The sequence below is a fragment of the Sorex fumeus genome, unplaced genomic scaffold, assembly GCF_029834395.1.
Source record: "Sorex fumeus unplaced genomic scaffold, SorFum_2.1 ptg000043l, whole genome shotgun sequence".
NCBI lineage: Eukaryota > Metazoa > Chordata > Mammalia > Eulipotyphla > Soricidae > Sorex > Sorex fumeus.
Window position 1 is genome coordinate 31,024,500 of NW_026606100.1, and position 22,071 is coordinate 31,046,570.

At 44.7% G+C, this 22,071-nt stretch overlaps 1 protein-coding gene across 1 annotated transcript in view; it reads right to left on the reverse strand.

Annotated features, from left to right (window-relative positions):
- Nucleotides 1-18,642, reverse strand: part of OGA (O-GlcNAcase) — a 30,592-nt gene extending 11,950 nt beyond the window's left edge. Inside the window, exons 1-10 of the mRNA XM_056120308.1 lie at nt 18,023-18,642; nt 12,617-12,668; nt 11,707-11,804; nt 10,166-10,296; nt 8,434-8,605; nt 6,914-7,012; nt 5,693-5,977; nt 4,314-4,472; nt 3,010-3,623; nt 1,805-1,979 (exon numbers count right to left, since the gene is read on the reverse strand). Coding sequence (XP_055976283.1) covers nt 1,805-1,979; nt 3,010-3,623; nt 4,314-4,472; nt 5,693-5,977; nt 6,914-7,012; nt 8,434-8,605; nt 10,166-10,296; nt 11,707-11,804; nt 12,617-12,668; nt 18,023-18,221 — 1,984 coding nt within the window. The 5' untranslated portion in view covers nt 18,222-18,642. The remainder of the gene's footprint in view (nt 1-1,804; nt 1,980-3,009; nt 3,624-4,313; nt 4,473-5,692; nt 5,978-6,913; nt 7,013-8,433; nt 8,606-10,165; nt 10,297-11,706; nt 11,805-12,616; nt 12,669-18,022) is intronic.
- Nucleotides 18,643-22,071: the final 3,429 nt, after the last annotated feature.

Sequence of the window (22,071 nt, forward strand, 5' to 3'; positions counted from 1 at the left end):
ATCTACCTGAGCTACCTCACAGATAGAACCTTTCAATTTAAACTAATTAATCATGACGCGCTGTGAGCATCTGCCGCTGTCCATCCAATAGTAGTAGACACTTGTGCTGAGGATTCTCCCATCTGTACACAATGGGGAAGAAGATAATAGAAGTCGTTAGTAATCAAAAGTACTGCATAGCCACATTCTTTAAAGGACTGAATGCCAGCTGGACTGGAGAGAACAGGAAAACCAAGGGTACTAATCAGCAACTCCCTGAAATTTCTAGAGAACTGTGACAACAGTCCCCTTTGTGAGCTTTCATAAGGCTATAAGGGGTGCCATAATGGTAAGAACCCCTCAGATATCTGACCTTGAGACTGCAGACCAGGTATCCAGTTTGAGAAAGCTGCCCCCATAATCAGACAGCACAAAGAAAAGCCCTACTAGAGTTAAAAGCAGTGCTGTCTCATCAAGAATCAACAGCAAATGTTTCAAGTGAGGCTTTTTCAAACTCAATAATCCAGATTCTAGTTTAGAACTTAAAGCTTTGAATGGCTGTAAGGGTTAATTGTAGACCCCTGGCCAGAAGCCTGTATGTTGACAGGACATGCATCTACCACAGAAAAGAAGTATTAAAGGGCCAGGGATGTAGCCAACAGTAAAACATATGCCTTCCAAGTATTAAAAGTAAAACCCTCAGCACTACAAAAAAAAAAGGGGGGGGGAGAAGGAAAAAAAAAGAAAAAAGAAAGGCATCTTAGAGTCTGTCTTAAATAAACGGTCAAAATTCTCTGCCTGTTGAGCTACGCATTCTGGAACCCACAGATCTATAGTTTAGATTTAACAGACTCTACTTTCCGATACTTTCTAATATTTGAGTCCGAAAGTATCTATGGGCAGAAAGTGAGGACTCTCACTGCTCCTGCCTCTGAGCAGGGAGTGTGAGGAATGGAAGCTCACAGTGTCTGACTTGCCTTTCTCAACACCAAGACCACAGAACCCATCACAGATTTGTGACTACTATGAAAAGTATGACAGGCCAGTTAGCCTTGCTGCCTGCTGTGTGCTCTCTAAGTCCATCATTCCTTATAGCTGGATTGAAAACCTGGAAATGAAATGAGGTCCCTGGAGAAACTTGGCCATGCTGGTGCTTTTACCAAGTTTGAGAAATTTCCAAAAAAAATCACTTTTCCTAAAAGACACACAGAAGTCCATTTTATGGAGAATCAAGTTTTTAGGGGACTGTAACATTCATCCCCTGCTAAAACCAATCACTTGGTAGAGAGATAAAGAAAAAGCCACATGAACTAATACCAAGTAGCACCAGAATAGCCTACCAACTAAAGCTCGCATGCGCACAGGGCTGGGAGGACAGCTTCCTCTTGCCAGGCCCTTTTAGGTCATTTCAGCAATTTTCTGTTAAACACAGCATTAATGTTATCAAGACACAGCAAGCAGCAGAGAGCTTAACAGAGTCACATTTCACAGTGTCTGTCTCCAAATCAGATCAAAGTGGTATACAAGAGTCCATCCAGGAAGCATTCAGTCAGAGCAAGTTAAAGTCAGTACTTTCTAACACATTTTCAAGATAATTTATGTTGAATTAGCCCAAGGGAGAAAAATCAATGTAGTCAAAATATTTACTGAGAATTGCACCTAAAGTCTGCAACAATGGCTAAACCTTTAAAAGAAATCTAGGCAAAGAATTTAACCAGGATTGGAAATTTGCCAATTCCCTATGTTTTTCTCCCTGTGGGATAATCTGTCTTTTTTTTAAAGAGACAACATATCTTAGGAGAAGAGACTGTTCCTATGCACCTACCTAACCATTGTACAAAAGACTTCACCATAGACATTATACTCTTGATATCCCAAACATAGGAGTACATGTCATAAAGGATCGTCCTGTTGGCACAATTGGAGAGCCGAGTGAACATGCCCATTACGAGTCCACACATCTCTTCAAACTTGGCTGCCCGTGACCTCCATTCTTCAATCTAGTAAAGATCAATAAGTGGGACTTTAAGAAACTGAAAGCTTAACCAAATCATCTAGAACAGATAACATTAGATTAGCTCCCAAACTAAATTGGACTACCAATCCTTTTTCAGAGAAAGAAAAATCACTCCGTATCCCCTGGAAATCTACCTTTTTAAGTGAACAAATGGGAAGCATCCTCCAACTGCACCCCAGGCTACTGCGCCCCCTCCTGGGTTCGAGCACACCCTGGGGGGCAGTATTACCTACTTTGGGAAACACAGTTCTGAGATACACAAGCTGAACTGTTTAAGCTACCATGTACCTTCAATTTATCTACACATTTAAAAAGCACTAAACTTAAACTCTTTAAACCAAGAATTTCTCAACAGGGGTCATACAGCCCTCTGAATTCCAACGGGGCCACAGGAAAAACTCATGAAAATGCAGGACCACTTACTTATGCAACTAGCCACACAAATGAAGTAAAATGTGAAAATAAAGGGCCAAGAAAAAAAAGTTGACAAATGGTTAAGAAACACAACTGTTAAATAAGCACTCAGAAGTCAGTATTTCTTCACCTGGGAAGACAGCTCAAAGGGCTAGCACAGGAGCTCAGCTCCCGATGGTTTCCCAAGCACTGGCCAAGAGTGCTCACCCAACCCCCTGCCCACTAAAAAGGTCTCTCTCTCTCTCCAAAACATTCCTAAACAACAAATTTTCCTACTGCTGTAGGATGTCAAACTATGGAACTGCACATCAGACTCAGCAGACCCCACATCTCTTCGTAGACAGGTGAATTTCGCATGGAGAGAGATAGTACAGCAGGTACAGTGCCTGCAGTCGACCTGGCTTGGATATCTGAGCACAGAGCCAGGAATAAGCCCTAAGCTAAGCACTGCTGGGTATGGCCCCAAAGACAAAAAAAAAAAGTGGATTCTAAGATGTGGTCCATTTTCTATTGGCTTTCACTATACTCATCATTTAAGATTGCCAAATCACCAGAGGGAAGACCCATGCAGGTTAAAGAAATAGCTTAGGCACACTCACCTTTTCAGAGTCTTTTCCTTTGCAATTGACACTGACAACACTGCTATTTGCTCGAAGCCACTGGAACTCCCGTAACATCTGTGCTCCCTTGGGTCCATGCTCATAAGGAAGATAGAACAGATCAGCAAGTAACTGCAAATCCTCCAGAGTCACTGGTTCTGCCGTGTACAAAGGCTTCTCATTAGGACCGGGCACAAACTGTTCCTTATTTGTCTGCTCATCAGTCTGCATTGGTGCAATGTCACTAATACAATCTTCCTGCATAGACATTTCTGGGGACTTTGATTCAGCTATGCTTTCCTTATCAGTATCCATTGGTTTCAATTCCTCTGCCATTTTAGCTTCAACAATTTCAGTTAGTATTTGATTGTCATTCTTGTGATCTGTTTCTTCTTGCTTCTCCACTACCATGTCCATGGGTTCCTCATCTGGCTGTTTCTTTTCTTCTTCCTTCGTGAGAGCTGTCGGTTCACCACTCAAGGCTGCGCCCTGGCTCATAATGGGCTCCTGGTAAACCGTTGTAACCACAGTAGCGGCATTTAAAGATGATGCTGCGACTAAAGGAGTCCCATCAACCACACTTGCTTTAGCTCCACTGTGTGCGACCTGCCTACCTACGAAACAAATCGCCAAAGATAACATTAGAAACAGAACAAATCAGGCAGAGAACAGGTGTTCCTATCTTTAACTGGGAATTCAATTTGGCATTCCAAATAATTTGAACACCGAGAAAAAAGCAATTTCTCTAAATCTTTAGGGAGGAGGGGTAGGATGTATGGAGGGAAGAACAGACGATCATCATCCTTAAGCAAGCCAGCACCTATTATTGTCTCTCTTTTTTTGCCAAATCGAATCACTGTGAATTACAAAGGTACAAAGATATTTATGATTGAGTTTCAAGACTTATCTTCTGTATTGAAGACATATTTAGAAACACTTAAAATAATCATTTAAAAAAAGGTTTTTAAAAACAAATTACTATTCCACCAAGGTAAAACCCATTAAGACTGAAAATAGGAATACAGAAACATCATATTCCCTAGATAAACATTCTTCTACCATTTTACACCAGCAGGCCAGCACGTGTTCTGTACAAGGGTCCACAGATCCAGTAGTATAAATAATCAAGGGGGTAGACCAGTGGTTTTCTCTTTCTATACCTGCAGACCAGCAGTTGAAAACCACTGCTCTAAATCTCTAAATTTCATTTTATTTTATCACCCAGAGGAACAATAGCAAAGCATAATAAAAGCTCTTTATTTTTGTCTCAACCACAGGATCCAAGCCCCATGAGCCAAACTCACTGCTGTACTGATGAGGTACGCCAAATTCCTGCAGCCATTCTGTCAGAGCTAGCTTTAGAGCCATCTGAGGACTATAGAGTACATCAGTTTCAATGTCTTCATCGCTGCCTTCATTTTCTAACTTGATCTGAATTGACACAGTGCTGTCTTCACTATCAGCTGCAAAAAAAAAAAAAAATTACAAAATTTTTCTGATAAAAGGAATAAATGAAAAAGCTTACTTTCTGTAAAACTGGAGAGGTGAAGATTAGTAACAAACTCAGATCAGGGAGAAGGCTCAAAGGGCTGGAGACCACAAGCTCTGTATGTTGGAGGTTCAGGCTCCATTCTCCAATGTGGAGTCCTCAGAGTACTTTTAAATAAAAATCAAAAACAAAACAAAACACACACACACACCATAAAACAAGAACATGAGCTCAGGATGTAGTTCAGAAATAGTTCTTGCCTTGCTTTTGTGAGGCCCTGGATTCAATCCTTGACCACAAAACAAAGAAACAGGCAAATATAAGAAAGACTCTTCACTCACTTCACTTGACAGTCATCTAAATACACTGCTAAACATAAAATCCCAACTGCAGTAACACTAATTTTAGAATCATGGGAAAGTTTTAATCATTAAGTATTCACTGAATAAAAATTGTTGAGAATGAGAGAGTAAAGACATTAATTATGCTTTCCTTAAAAAGGTTTTATTTATTTATTTTTTGGTTTGTGGGTCACACCTGTCAATGGTCAGGGGGTTACTCCGGGCTCTGCACTCAGGAATTACTCCTGAACCTGAAGTGCTTGGGGACCATATGGATGCCAGGGAGCAAAACCCAGTTGGCGGCATGAAAAGGCAACTGTTCCACCAGTTGTACTATCGCTCTGGCCAAGAGAAAAGATTGTTGTTGTTTTTTAAAAAAAAAGGTTTTTGGGCCAGAGCGATAGCACAGTGGGTAGGGCGTTTGCCTTGCATGCGCCGACCTGAGTTCGATCGCCGGCATCCCATATGATCCCCCGAGAACCGCCAGGAGTAATTCTCTGGAACCCCATATGGCCCCCCAAGTCCACTGGTAGTGATCCCTGTGTTCAGAGCCCTGAACATCACCAGGTGTGGCCTAAATACTGTTGGGGGGAGGGGGGGTAAAAAAAAAAGTACATACTTGTGGGCCATAGACAGTGCAGGGAGGGCGCTTGCCTTGCAGGCAGATGACCCAAGTTCCATCTCTGGAACCACATATGGTCTCCCGAGCCCAGACAAGTGATTCCTGAGTGCAAAGTCAGGAGTAAGCCCTGAGCACAGCAGGTGTGGCCCAAAAAGGAAACAGAAAGTACAAACCTACCAATGGCTCTAGTTACCCACCCCATTCAGGTCAATAATTAAGAGGGTTACTTACTCATCACTACATCTTTTCTTACTCCGTTCATGTTTGATTTATACCAAGTGGCAAGGGTATGGATAGCGACATAGTTAGCTTCAAATTCACAATTTGGATTAGTGAGAACTCCTTTTAACCGTGGAATGAGTTCTGTAGAACGTCCCTTGTATGGACCCAGAAAGAGTCTCTTCTGATCGTAATCATTAGCATGAATGTTATCCCAGATTACTGGAGCTCTCTTAATAATCTTTGAAACCTCTTCAATAGACTCAACTGGAATTTCTTTAGAAACAACTTTGGGACCTAGAAAAACATCACCATTTGTTAAAAGATCCTCACATGTGGTTCTCCAAAACAATGAATCAATTTTTATTATATCCTGTTATATGGATACACTATACAATAAAAAAAAATAGCAGAGCAACATGTCTTTTTGTTCAATTTTATCATCCCGCACCAATTTTCGGACACCTCAAGTTGAGATTTCTAGGAATGGAACTAGTTGGCCAATGAAAATGCAAAACTTCTGCAACAATCTTGAAATTGCTATTAGTAAAGAACTGATATGTAGGGGGCTGGAGAGATAGCACAGCGGGTAGGGCGTTTGCTTTGCACGCAGCCAACCCGGGTTCGATTCCCAGCATCCCATATTGTCCCCTGAGCACCGCCAGGAGTAACTCCTGAGTGCAGAGCCAGGAGTAACCCCTGTGCATCGCCAGGTGTGACCCAAAAAGCAAAAAAATAAAATAAAATAAAAAGCAAAGTAAGTTTAAAAAAAAAAAAGAAAAAGAAAAAACAGATATGTAAATAATTTCTTTATCCATTAAAATTCAACATATCCTAATTAGACAAATCCCAATTAGTTAAACACAAGATTTCTGTCCTTAAACTAAAAGCTAATGTTACTAACCAGCAATCTAACACAACAGTTTTCACTTTGTGTGTGTGTGTGTGTGTGTGTGTGTATCCCTAAGGGTCAGGAGGAACAAAACTCTTCAGCCAATTTTCTGAATGCATCTATCAGTTAACTGGTACTTATAATTACTGCAAAATTCTCAAGTACGTATTTACACTGAGAAGAATGCATACTTTATAAAAGAAATAATCTTAACCAAATTGTCTAGTTAAGGTTCAATTTTTAAACATACCAAAATAATCAATTTCTTTAGGAAAAAAATTGAACAAAAAAAATTATTTTTGATAAAGGTTTACTGTATAAACCTCTAAAGAAAGACTTACCTGTCCAAAGCACCTCAATCCCAGGTAGAAGTTTTTCACCCACAGTCCTTAGATAAGGCGACTGGGACACATTTGGGTAACAGAAAGTGCCACAATATTCTGAATGTAGGGGAAAATTAAATAAAACATGTGAAACTATCATGAATTTTTAAATAGGGAAAAAAAAATTAACAATTTTAAATTCTATTTTCTTTCTCTTCACTTTGGGACCACACCCAGCAGTACTCAGTACTCTTTGATCTGTGCTCATGGATTTCTACAGCCCCTCAATTCTAAATTCTTTTCATACAATGATAATAGTACCTCGTAACTCCCCAAAGTAGGGAGAGGGACAATAAAAAACCTCTCAAGTGGATAGAGTTAATTTAAGAATGAAGGGCCTTGCACACTCCCGTCCCCCTTAAGCACAGCAACAGAAATAGCTCCTGAGTAATGTGGGCATAGTCCAAAAATAAACACACAAAAGGAACAAATTCAAGTGGAACAGGACAAAAACCCAGGTTGGCAGCGTGCAAGGTAAATGCCTTCCCTACCTACTGTATTATCACACAGGGCGCCTAAAGGAGACTAAAGTATTTTCAATAAGACCCAGGAGGGAAGAGATGAAGATTAAGTTAAATTATTAAGTTTTCTTTGCTGACTACGGGAAATGAGACTACAGATGGAAGTAGGAGGAGTGAAAAAAGATAGATATATATGGGCAGAAAAAAGAAACAAGTAGGAGGAAATGAAAAGTGACTAAGTTAGAAGTAATGTAATTTTTTTCTAGTTTTTATTTGATCTTACCATGCCTTCTACATCAATCCTGAAAATATCTGGCTTTAGGGCCACACCCAGCAGTACACTAGAGTTGCTCACTGCTCAGTGGTGGCTACCGGTGCAACAGTCCCTGGTGCTAAGGCTCAAACCAAGGGTTCCCACATGCAAAGCATTGCTCTGAGCAATCTCCCCAGTCCCACTTACTTGTAACACAAACACATAAAATCTTTTGCATATTCATTTATGAGCCTCAAACTTCTCCAGGGGATGGCTCAAAGGGCTGAGCATACACTTCATATGTGGGAGGTACAAGTTCAATCTCGAGCACCTCATGGTCCCCTGAGGTTCATGGCAATGACCTCTGAGCATCACCAGGTATGGTCCAAACAACCCCCAAAACAAAAACATATCCAACTTAAGATCTTGATAAAGGCCAGAGAGGTAGTACAATGGGTAGGGCATTTGGCTTGCACGCAGCCCACCTGGGTTCAACCAGCATCCTATGTGGTCCCCTGAGCACTGCCAGGAGTGATTCCTGAGTGCATAGCCAGAAGTAACCCCTGAGCATCACCGGTGCGACCCCCCCAAAAAAAAGCAAAAAGCAAAAATCTTGATAAGCACCTTCTAGAAAAATAACCGCTTTTATAAACCAAGGGGAAGAGGGAAGGGCAAAGAGGCAGGAGACCAATAGCTCCTGGATGAAGTCTCTGAAAGTTGTTACTGCAAGACTTCGAGTTAAATATAAAACAATCATACAATACCTGTGGGACAGAAGAGGAAAGTTTCTGGCTCTCCTAGGTATTGATAGATTTCATTTGTGATGGAGACCTGGGCATGAGCAAAAGAACTGAATACCTCTTTGTCTGCTGCACACATATTATGGTCAATATCATCAAAAAGCAAAGCAAATGACCTGCATCCAAACTGAGAAACCTAGACCAAAAAAAAAAAAAGATGTTTTATTAGTTCCTCTTAAAAGGGGTGGGGGGAATCCAGAAATTAAAATATATACTTAAAATTCATTTCTGAATAGAATGCTGAAAACCAAATCTATTCTGTAACTTCTAAATTGAGCACTAGACAGTTTGGCGACTCATTTTCCTCTTGGATTTCAATGCGGTATGTCAGTATGGTCCAACATACATGGCCAATCCTGCCTCTCCTGGCTGCTGTTTACAGAGGCCAGTCAGAAAACTTCAGAAACATAGTTTCAAGAAATAAAATTCCAAGGTCTGTTCTGATAAGAAACAGTGATCTGAATTAATCTCATTGCACATGCGATAGCACAGTGGGTAGGGTGTTTGCCTTGCACACGGCCGACATGGCTGACCCGAGTTCAATCCCTCCGCTCCTCTCGGAAAGCCCGGCAAGCTATCGAGAGTATCTCGCCCGCACGGGCAAAGCCTGGCAAGCTCCCAGTGATGTATTCAATATGCCAAAGACAGTAACAATGTTACTGGGCCCATTCCAGGCAAATCAATGAACAACAGGAGGACAGTGACAGTGAATCTAATGGGGCCATGAAACAAAGCAGAATTTTACCAAGCAGGAAAATAACCACTTAAGCACAACTTAAGGAAATGTTTAAGAAAATGTACCTTAAAATTTTTACCAGGTATTTCAATATCCACAATATAAAATTTTTGCCTAAACAAAGACACACATTCTTAAGATACATAAATCATTAAAAACCAATTCACTTACTTTACCAGAAAAAGCGCAGCTTTTAAGTAGAACTGACTCCAATCCAACTGATTTTTAGACTTTATATTTAGAATCCAGGTCATATTGGCTCATGTTTACCTGTTGTGTTTTTTTTTTCTCATCTTGGGAAATGAGTAAATCATTTTCAGACTGAATTGTCTTCTCCGTATAACTAAGGAAACTGATGTCTTTTTCTTTTTTTTTCTTTTGGGGTCACACCGGCAATGCTCAGGGATTACTCCTAGCTCTGCACTCAGGAATTATTCCTGGCGGTGCTTGGGGTACCATATAGGATGCCAGGTATTGAACTCTGGTAAATCGCATGCAAGGCAAATGCTCTACCTGCTGTGCTATCGCTTGGGCCCTGGGAACTGATTTCTAGCAGGCAAAAATCTTTTATCTCTATAACCTGAAATTCAGTCAAATGTCCAACAGTGTGATGTGCATAGCTTTTCAAAATGCAATTCTGATTCTGGATCATGTATTTTCGAATCACCTACATTCCTAGCCCCAATCCAAGTCTGTAAGAATCTCTAGGATAGAGCCTATTCATCAGCATTCCTTTAAGTGTACCATCTGCAAGCATTCTTACGCAAACTGAAATCTGTGAATATGATAATGGAGGAAAACTGTTCCAACTTACTTTTGAATGTTCCTCTATCAAAAGCAAATTTTTTTAAAAAAATGACTCAGAAACAAAAGTATATCTTTTAAAAAAAAATCTAAAAGCAACTAAAAATTCTAGTTCCAAGTACCAATTTAGGAAGAAATAATTAAAAAGGAAGTTACCTGGTCCAGTTTGCGTTTCAATGTGGATACTTCTTTGGGGTTAGAAAAGGTAATATCCAATCCAGGTGAAATAGCATAGATGAACTCTATCTCATATTCCCGTGCAGCAGAGATGAGAGTCATGAGTTGCTCTAAAGAACAGAGTCCAGGTTTTTAGAAAGCAGGACAGAAAGCTCAAACAACTCTCAACTTTTGTCTTAAGAAGTAAATTTCTCCAACATATGATGTGTTCAATCCCAGCATACCATACGGCCCCAAGCACTGCTACAAGTAATCCCTGAATGCAGGATTAAGCCATGAGCACCACAAGGTATGGTCCCAAAACAACAACTAAAAAAGAATCCTGACCCCTCATCTTTCTAACTATAGGAAATAGAATCATTATACAGTCATGTTTTTAAATGTAGCGGACAACTTTCCTAAATTAGATACTATTTCATACCAAAGAATGTATCATTAAATAACAGTAATGATACTGTTATTTATCATTACATAATAACAAATGAGGCTATAATTTGGCTATAATTTGACTATTGATTACATTATATTTTATTACCAGCACCACCAAAAAATAATTAAACTGAAGACGTACTTAAATTATATAAAGCAATTAACACTAAATGGAGAGAAGTTTTAACGGCTTCTTCATAATTCAAGAAGACTTTCTGTGTACATTTATTTTGAAGTATAAAAGAATTTCTCCCTTCACTTAAGTGGCAAAAGAATATCTTACCTACAATGAGGTACTACCTTATTTATGATTTAATTTTAATGCTATTTTGTGTGTGATGCCTGTGACCAAACCTAGTTCTCACGTGAGAAAGGCAGGCACCAAAAGTAGAGAGAGCATACGGGGGAAACTGTCTGCCATAGAGGCAGGGGGAGAGTTGGAAAGAAGGGAATACTGAGGTCATTGGTGGCGGAGGATGTGCACTGGTGGAGGGGTCGGTATTTGATCATTTGACTGAAACTCAAACATGAAATTTTTGTAACCGAATTTCACGGCAATTCAGTAATAGAATAGAATAGAAAAGAAAAGAAAAGAAAAGAAAAGAAAAGAAAAGAAAAGAGGCAGGCAGGTATTTGACCACATCCCCAACCTTATTTCTAAATTTTATGAAACTGATTTAACTTTAGAGTACACGTGGAAAAGAGTTTGTTCAACTAAAGATGGAATCAGATTGGTGTATAGATGAATCACACCATAACTGTATTCTTTTTGGGTCACTCCCGGCAATGCACAGGGGTCACTCCTGGCTCTGCACTCAGGAATTACTCCTGGCGGTGCTCAGGGGACCATATGGGATGCTGGGAATCGAACCTGGCCACGTGCAAGGCAAATGCCCTACCCACTGTGCTATTGCTCCAGCCCCGTAACTGTGTATACTTAACAGTTATGATTTCAATCTGCTTTAACTCAGAGTCACCACACAGAAGAGAAACTACTACAAAAAGAAAATACTTAATTAAAATTCTTAAGCAAACACACTGAAAACAGTTTTATGTATCCAACATTTATGTATTAGGAAAAGAAAGATTACCAGCTTCTTCCACTGAATACATCTCTCGCCAAAACATCCTATGTTTGTAGTCATCTTTCGGGGCATACAAGTATGTATTTAATTCCCATTTCTGGAGCCTTAAGAAGAAAGAAAGTTACACACACATAGATATACACAGGCATGATTTTTATTTTTTGAAGCAAAATAGTTTTATTGAGGGAGGACAGCAATTCTAAAGAGAATAGAGAGGGGAAGGACAGAGGAGAGACCAAAGGTCCAAAGCAAAGGAAATTCATGCCCTAAACAAGTACATGGGCAAATCCAAGGTGAGTGCTATAAAGGAGAGATTAGGCACCCAGAGTTAGAATGCAAGTGACCCCACAGTAGTCTGCTAATTTTTCCCTCTAGTGATGGGAACTACACCCAGGTCATACACAGACAAGGCAATGCTCTGCCACTAAGCTACATTGCTGGCCTCATGTATAGCTTGAAATCTTCCATCTCCACATCTCTTACAGAGCGAATACCATTGGGAAGTAACTTTTCGTATTATTTTAGTGTGCCCTGCCTTGCACACAGCCAATCCCAGTTCAATTTCAGGTACCACAGCACTGCCAGCGGTCATTCTTGGTCACAGAGTCAGCAATAGCCCTTGAGACCATCAGATGTGCAAACCAAAACCTTCCGAATTGAATAATATGAAGAATGTCCAAGATATGAGAAATAGTCTAAGGAGAAACACAAGAGCCCACAGAAGGTAAGTGAATCCAAAAATTAACTCCACCAATGTAGGTAAAAGAGAGGTAAGATATTGGAACAGTAATTTCTCCAACTCAGAACTATCAAACTGTATCTGGCCTTTTCGGAATTAGTATGTTTTTAAACAAAAGGAAATGTTAAAGAGTTTACACTTCCCTACCCCGACCCCCAACACACAATGAAAACTTACCTTCTAAAGAGTTCTTTTCTCTGTTCCATAACCCAAGGTCTTCCATAAAATCCTAAATTCAAAATAAGAATTAAATTAATTTCAAGCTTCAAAATGTAGCAGGTGCTCCTAATCAAGAAAAGCAGATTAGAGGCTAGAGATAGCATAGCAGGTAGGGTGACTGCCCTGCATACGGCTGACTGCAAACCAGGGTTTAATGCCCAGCAGCCCACATGGTCCCTAGAGCACTGAGGAAGTAACTCCTGAGTAGCAGGCTCTGAGCACAGCAGGGTATGGCCCCTAAAAGCAAAAACCAAAAAAAAAAAAAAAAAAAAACCCAAAACCCAAAAAAAACCCAGAAGATTATAGGACTTGTATTACACAAGGCATAAGCCCTTTGAAAGCAGGTTAATTCTCGGGGCCAGAGAAATAGTACAGGGGGTAAGGTGCTTGCCTTGCACACAGCCAACCCGGATTCCATCTCTGATATCCCAGATGGCCCTCCGCCCCCAGCATTGCCAGACCTGATTCCTGAGCTCAAAGCCAAGAGAAACTCCTGGGCATCTCCAAGTACGGCTACAGAATAAAAGCTGTCAAATTATCTTCCTAGGTAGTAATTGTTATTATTAACAATTAAATTACTTTGCTTCTTTTATCACAGTAAGATTCAGAACTCTCTTACTTTTCAGTGTAGGCGGACTGGTTTGGGGCCACATCCAGCAGTGCACAGGAGCTATTCCTGACTGTGCTTCGGAGTCAGCCCATCACAGTGCTTGGGGGACCGTTCATTAAGTGCCAGAGATTTGAATCAGGTTTCAGGCCAAAGTGGCCACATGCAAGGCAAGCACCTTACCTCCTGTACTCTCTCTCTCTGGTCCCTACGTTCTAAAAATTTAAGATTTAATTGGGCTGAAGAGACCCAATTAAGGTAAGGTGCTTGCTATCTACACAGCAGACTCAGGTTCAAATCCCTGGCATATATATTCCTCCCCAGCACCACTAAGAGACCCCTGAGCACGGAGAGAGGAATAGCACCTGAGCACCAGTGGATCTGGCCAAAGAGGAAAAATGCCCAAGAAAAAAAAGAGGTTACAAAACATAAAACCCTATTTTATAAAAAATATAACATAAAAACTATAAATAGGACTATGAAGTTAACTACATAGTTATATATAGATAATATAGTAGGTAGGGCACTTGCCTTGCATGCACCTGACCCAGGTTTGATCCCCAGCATCCCATATTTCTCCAAACACTGCCAGGAGTAAATTCTAGAATGCAGAGCCAGGAGTAACCCCTAAGCTTCCCGGGGTGTGACCCAAAAACTTTACATCAATAAATAAATGTTCACGCATTGTGTACACTGCATCAACATCTGAAGGATATTTAGTAAAACACCAAAGTATCTGAGTGGTGATGTTTATAAAGTGATTTTTATTTCCTCTTTCTCAGTAAATTTCTACCATAAGCAGATTATTTGTGCTGTAAAATTATGGCAGGGCCAAAAAGTCAGGCACAGGCTGAGTGCAGGCTGTGCATCTGGAAGGCCTGAGCGCTGCCGAGGCTGATTATAGCCAGCAATAAACATTCACAATAAAAATAAACAACCCCCTCCCCTCAGTAAACATACACAGTGAAACCACGGTCCCCTTTCCTCATACCAATAATAACCAATCATCTCCCAATCTAATTTTCGGTTTTTAGGTCACAAGTGGCAATGCTCAGGGGACCAGATGGGATGTGGAGGATTGAACCTGAGTTGGCCACATGCAAGACAAACACTCTACCCACTACACCGTACCACTCGGACCCTGAATCTATCTTTTTAGAAGACCAGAGGCAGCAAAAAGTACAAGAAAGAAGGGGCTTGCCTTGCATGTGGTCATTTCGGCTGTGAATCCGACTAGAATCTCTGGTATATAAGTATGGTCCTCCAAGCACTGCCAACAGGCCACCTGACCCTATGCATCAAGGGTGTGACCCCACCCCAAAACATTTAAAAATAGAGAGGAGTACCTAAATCTTAGTATGAAAGAACAAAGTAATCAAAACAAAAGATTCTGAGTTACAAACCTTAAGGGCTGGTCTATGTAAAACTGGCCTGGGGAGCTAACACACTCACCAGGACTCCACAAGGACTTTACTGCTCTTGTGCCCCTCCACCACAGCCAACCCCCAACCTTACCATCTGTGAAAGGGAAAGGACAACCTCTCAAAAGTGAAATGAAGGCCATTTTGAATACAAAATACTCTGATCTTACTATTCAGAGTCTACCTAAGAATAAAGAGCTGTAATTTCTTAATAAATATTTTTAAGCTATAGTCCCTAGACAGGATGATTACTTCACACTATAAAGGCAGTGAGACCAATGAAAAAGTATGCCAAGTCTTTATAGCTTTCCTACAAACACTTAAAATTCTTTTCCTCATAAAAACTAGGTATTAGATATCCCTTTGGTTGCTTCAATAAAGACTATATTCAACTTTAACATTTTAATCTTCAGAAACCCTAACTTTACTCTTTTTAGAGTAAATTTCAATGGTTTTGGCTGTTGCTTCTTAGGAGTTAAAAACCAACAAAGGGCGGGGCCCTAGCAATAGGGCAGCGGTAGCTTACGTGGCTGACCTGGTTTGATCCCCCAGTATCCCATATGGTCCCCCTGAGCACTGCCAGGCATAACCCCTGAGCATCGCCAGGTGGGGCCCCCGCCAAAACCAAACAACAAAACAACAACAATGGGGTGGGGGTGGAGCTATAGTACAGTGGGTAAGGCATTTGCCTTGCACAAGGCTGACCAGGGTTCAATCCCAATAACCCATCTGGTCACCCAACCCTGGACCCAGGTGTGATCCCTGAGGAATGCCAGGTGCCAGGCCCAGAAACACACACTAGAACAAAAACTAACAAAGGCTCATGCAAAAGAAAAAAAGAAAAAGAAAAAGGACTCCTGCCAATACTTTATTTCCTATCATTCATTTTAGGAACGGTGCCAAATAAGAAGTTCCCCCCTGCCCTGGGCCTTCTCCCCCAGTAAAAATCAGGGGCCAGAGAGATGGCTCAATAGGCCTGAACACAATCTTCATGTGTGACACAGCAGTTCGATCCCTGGCATTGTCCCCTAGCTCCACTGGGATACGGCACCCTCAACAATCTATCCAGGCATACCCCACCTCAACAAAATCAGGTGCTCAATCATCAAGAAAATATACAAGGGGGTTGGAGATAGTACAGCAGGTAGAGTGCTTGCCTTGCACACGGTCTACCAGGATTCAATCTTTGGAATCCCATATGGATCCCCCCCAAGCACGACCAGAAGTGATTCATGAGTGCAGAGCCAGGACTAACCCCCAAGCATGACCAGATGTGATCAAAAACCGGAAAAAGAAAGAAAATATTCAGGAAGGAATCAGAGCTATGACGGGTTTATGGCGCTTGTCTTGCATGTGGCTGACCCCTGTTCCATCCCAGGCACTGCATATGGTCCTCCAACCATCACTAGGAGTGATCTCTGAATACAGAACCAGGATAACCCTTGGGTACTGCTGGGTGTGGTCCAAAAAGAAAAATAAAAGAAAGTGAAAAGCAACTCCATTCCCTACCGTAAGAATAATTCCTTTTTGGGGCTGGAGCAATAGCACAGCGGGTAGGGCGTTTGCCTTGCACGCGGGCGACCGGGTTCAATTTCCAGCATCCCATATGGTCCCCTGAGCACCGCCAGGGGTAATTCCTGAGCGCAGAGCCAGGAGTAAGCCCTGTGCATTGCTGGGTGTGACCCAAAAAAGCAAAAAAAAAAAAAAAAAAAAAAAAAATCCTTTTTAACTCTATTGAAAAACAAGCCAATTAATCTAACTAAAACAAACTTGCTTCTCACCAAAGTTATGAGGCAAGTTTCCTTAGAGTCTCTCTATTCTAGCTCTAGTCCCCAGCATTCCTTCCCTTCCCTCCACATCAAGGTCTCTGATCACAAAATATATAATTCTTTGTCTAAATGTTCCTGCCAAACACGCACAATAAATACATCAAAGAATAGGAACTGTTGTGATACTACAGTAGGTAGGGTGTTGGTCTTGCACGGGGGTTCACACGGGGGTTCCCAGCATCTAATATGGTTCCCCCCTCCCCCAATCACCAGGAGTTGACTCCTGAGTGCAGAGCCAGGACCAAGCCCTGATCCCCCCCCAAAAGGACTAACAACCAAAACTATTACGTTAGCAAACACATTTCATAACACACTGACTACAGTCAAATAGAGTACAATTTTTACTGTCTCCCCAGAAACTCTGCAAAACTGTTAACTGTGCAGTAGAGCTGTTTCACTCCTAATTCCAGAAAACTGCAAAGTAGTCTTCCCCACAATTAAATTTTATTCCAAATAAAACCACAATCACCACCCATCATTAGATGGGATCCCATACACCAATATCCCTGGGAAAGCGGAAGCCCTCAGACAAGACGACAATCCTTTTTCCATACGTTTTCCTTTTGATACGAAGGCTAATCCTCACACAGCATTACATCTGAACAGACCATTTACAGGAGAAAACTAAAGACAGCCTGGAAATCCCAGGTGGCCCAAACAGCAGACAATTCAAACGTATACAGTTATTTCAGGAAATACTACAACAGAACTGGCCTTCCATAGGCCCGGTACCCGCCCATCACATTCACAAACTGTGACAGGATCCAGGAGTTCCCCCAATCAAAAAAAAAAAAAAAGTCTGCCATTCCTTTGAAACGGAAATGGAAAGGGAGGAGCTGAGAGCATTTAAGGCCTCTTCTGCAGTGACTACTCAAACCGCGTACCTCCAACACTTTTGAGACTATCTACTGAAGTGAAAGGACCATCCTCCAGGTGCAAAGCACAGCAGTCGGCAAAGGTCCATTTTCAATTGGGCAGCAAATGAATCGTCAAAGGCGCGTGGTGGGGACTGGCCAGCAAGAGCCAAAAAAAAGGGGAAATCTCGGCAAAGACCAACTTGCAAAAATGTCCCAATGTGCTTCTGTTCCTTCCCGAAGCCCAAGCGCGTCCGAGTGGGCAGTTTTCCCCATCGAGGGCGGGGTGTCTCAGCCGCATCCCATTTCCCCCCGCCGTTGGACGCTCCTGGGGGGGGTGGGGTGGCATCCGCCAGTCCCGAGCGGTCAGCCGGGGCGTGGAATCCCGGCCCCGCACCTCCGCCTGCGCTGGAGAATGCGGGCTCGGGGCCAAAGGCGGGCGGGGTCCAGGGGGGTGATGGGGAGCGGGGGGTGGAACCCGACGCTGCCAATGACCCAGCGGGCAGGAGCGCCCCGTCTCCTAGCAGGGTCCGATTTCAGAGTCCAGACAGAAGCCCTCTCCACCCCCCGCCTCGGAAAGCCCCGAAGGGAGCCCACGAGGAGAGGATGGGTTCGAACCTGGGCGGCGCCCCCGCCCGCGCCCCCGCGCTCACCTTCCACCACGCCGCACAGGAACCTCCGGGCGCCCCCGGCCGCCCCGGCCACCACTGCTCCCCCGGCCCCGCCGGGACTGTCTTCGCCGGGGGCCGCGGCTGCCGGCGGCTCCAACGAGGCCCCCGCGGAGGCGGCGGCGCTGGCGCCGAGCTCGCTCTCCCGCTCCTCCAGCGCCGCCTGGCTCTCCTTCTGCACCATCCTCCTCCTGCCCACGGCCGCCGCCACCTCTGCGGGTCCTCGTCGGCCTCCGTCCGTTGGGCCGCCGGCCCGGAGCCCGGGAGAGGGGGGCTCGGCTGCTCGCGCGCGCGCCCCGCGGGCTGCTTCCCCTCCCCCTCCGCCCTGCCCCCGCCCTCTCCGCGGGGACCCGGATGCCCGGATGCGAAGGGCGGCGGCACCGGCGCGAGCCCTTTGTCAGCCGCTGCCACCGCCCGAGCCGGGCAGCTGGGAGAGGAGCGAGGCCCTCGGAGAGCGAGGCGGCGACCTCTCGTCCCGGGGAGGCGGAGGGCCGCAGCGCCGTCCCTCCGTCTCAGCGAGTGGCTGTCGCCGTCCCCGGAACCCCGGTCCTTCCCCGGCTTTCCCCCGACTCCGAAACCCCCTAGGTCGCCGCTGCCGCTGCCGCTACCGCCCGCTTCCTGTTTATCCGCACTGCGCCTGCGCCGCAGACCGGCTCAGACCGGTCCCTCGGCCCGGCTCCCCCGCCTCCTTGGGGACCGGCCCATCGCGCCGCGTTCGGGAGGGGGGAGCCGGGCGGAGAGGCCGCTAGAAGAGGCCGGCGGCGCAGGCAGAGGACGGTACCATGCGCGCTCTCCTCCCTCCAGGCGGAGCCGGGCGGCCCGGAATGGACCATTCCTGCACCCGCAGGAGGGGAGTCTGGGAGGAGGCTGCGGCTCGTCCGGGAAAAGGGGCGGCGGGGCGGGGGGCGGGGGAGGGGAAAAGAGCGGTGTTTACTCTCCCAGTGCGCAGACGCGGAAACGCGGCCGCTCGCTCTTAAAGGGACACGAAGGACGTGACCTACTTTCGGGTGAGGCCCCGGTGTATTAGGTGGGTCCGTGACACCTGCCCGTCCCCGGCTCGATTGTGTAAAGACACGACTCCCAGGGCGGCTTCAGCTCACCCCTCAACCCTAGAATCATGTTTGATCTGCCCTGGGCTTGGCGCCGACCCCTTTTGGAAAATGCAGTTGTTGGTCCATCCCTATGGAGCTGGCCTCGTGCTGGGCTCCTGGGCCTCTATGAGCTCACAGTGTGCTGGGGGGCGGGGGAGAAGGTTCAGCCCCCCGCGGTGACCTGGTTGCGGGAGCTCGGAGAAACGGAATTGTGAAGGCTGAGTAGGAGGAGGCGCTGCTGGCAAGTGGACCAGAATCCACAGGGAACAAGAGATGACCGGGCTGGACTGAGAAAATGGGGAGCTTGGCATGCGTGTAAGGGAACAAGCTGACCTTGGCGCCTCCGCCGGAACCTGCTGGGGTGGGAAAGCGCCCCACCGCCACCACCAAACCCCCCAGCCCCCTAAGAGTGGAGTCCTGTCATCATGGATTTATATCTCAAGTTTGGGAGGAGCATACCTGCAGGTGTTCAGGGTTTACTCCTGGCTCGGTGCTCACGAGTGACTCCTGGAGGTGCTGGGGGATTCTAACGAAAGTGGTGCCTGGGATTCAAACCTGGGTGAATCCTGACAAGCTCCCTATTCTTTGGTCCGTCTTAGGGCCTGCGTTAATGTTAAAAAATATTTGTCAAAAAAGATTGGGGGGAGGGGGCTGGAGCAATAGCACAGCGGGGTAGGGCGTTTGCCATGCATGTGGCCGACGGGGGAGGGGGGGTTCGATCCCCAGCATCCCATATGGTCCCCTGAGCACCGCCAGGGGTGATTCCTGAGTGCAGAGCAAGGAGTAACCCCTGTGCATCGCCGGATGTGAACCCCCCCAAAAAAAGAAGATTTGTGTGGCTGGAGCAAGAAATAGCACAGCGGGTAGGGCTTTTGCCTTGCTCACCTGCCAACCCGGGTTTGGTTCCCAGCATCCCATATGGTTCCCTGAGCACCCGTCAAGAGTAATTTCTGAGTGCAGAGCCAGGAGTAACCCCTGTGCATTGCCTGGTGTGACCCCAACAAATAAGTAAGTAAAAAGATTTCTCACTTATGAGGTCTAAATGTGAAATGAGCATTTCAGTCTCTGATTTTTGTTTAGTTTTTTATGGGGGGGGTTGTCACACGAAAAGGGGCAAATAAGGACCTGCTCCCTGTTCTGCATTCAGCATCACTCATGCCTTGATCTAGGGGACCTAGCAGTGAATCATCCCTGGCCTTTCCATGCAAAACATGAAACATGCATCTGAATTGAACTCTCTCTCCAGTCCACATTCTGGTTATTAAAACTTAGAATTGGAGGCGGGTGAGATGGGTAGGGCCCTTGCCTGGCACTCAGCAGACCAGAGTTCTATCCCCCTGCACCATATTTGGTCCTCCAAGCCCTGCTGAGAGTGATCTGAGCCAAGGAGTAAGCCCTGAGCACCACTGAGTGTGCCCCAAAACAAACCATAAAAACAAATTAGAATTGTCCACCTTAACACTTCAATCTCATAGCTGACTCCTTCAGCCATAGTCCAGATTATAATTCCAAGGACTCCTAAATTCCTCATTTTCAGTCTTGGAGAGCTGAAATGTGAGTTTGAGACAAGCATTTTGGGGTATTTTTCTTTGTTGTTTTGGGGCCACATTCACAGTTATTTGGGTTCCTCTAGCTCCGTGTTCAGCAGTTGCTTTTAAAGGTACTCAGGGAACCATGCAGTGGCAGGATCAAACCCTTCTACCTGCAAAGCATGTACCCTTTGAGCTATCTCTAGACCTAAAGCATGTGAAGTGCTTAGGCCCAAACCCACATTTGAGCACTTGCAAGGCAAGTGCTTTCTCCAAGTCCCTGAGACAAGCGTTTTCTTAGGGTATCTCCTGTGATAGCAGTTGGGAGCCCTAAGAGCTTCCCTGGTTAATGTGGTGCTTGAAAAGTTGGGGACTGATCCAAATAAGTCTCCTGACACTGTCCACTGTCTGCACATTTCACCTTGTGGCAGCTGCTGACAAGTCAGCAGTCACAATTAAACCTACTGGCCACAGCCCAGATTCTGGGGTCTATGGGCCAGGCCAGCTGCACCTTCCCTATCTGTGCTTCTCAAACTTAAAAGGCAGTGGGTCAAAGAGCGAGTACAGCAAGCAAGGTGTTTATCTTGCACTCAGTTGATCCAGGTTCGATTCCCAACATCCCATATGAATCTTCCAAGCCTGCCAGGAGTGATTTCTGTAAGCAGAGCCAGGAGTAACCCCTGAGCACCTCCAGATGTGGCCCAAAAATAAAAAAATAAAAACACCTTAAAAGGCATTTGACACCCATTTTCTCCAAAACATCTCTCTCTCTTTCTCTTTCTCTCTCTAACTCTCTCTCACACACACCCTCTCACACTAGCATCTACATCGGGACACAGAGCTCAGGAGGACTATGCTAAGTATGGAAGGAATGAGATCAGGCCCTGCCCCCAATGTACATTCTAGCCAGGGAAACAGACACTAACAATTCAGTGCATACACAGAAACGGCTTGCGGTTAGTGCAATGAAGGCAGGAAATGAGTAGCTGAGATGAACAGTAACCACAGCAAAGAGGAGCTGCTTCAGATGGAAGAAGTAGTAATCTAGGTAGCAATGAGAGTGGAACAGACTGGGGAACAGCACAAAGAGGAGGAACGCCTGGCCATTGAACTGGGTGCTTATTTTAAGGTGAGGAGAGGTAGATGAAATAAAAGCACCCTAATTTTGAGTGAGCAACAAGGTAATGATACCATTTACTGAGATGAGAAAGTGTGGATCGAAGCTCCATCTTGAACATGTTAAGTTTGACCCTTGAAGGTCTACATAATTATGTCCAGTAGGCAACTGGGCATATAAGTCTTGAAACTCAGACAATTCTGAGGATATAAAATGTGTATGGAACCCTGGTTCAATCCCTGGCACATCATGGCCCACTAAGTACAGTCAGAAGACCACATCCTCAGGTGTGGCCCC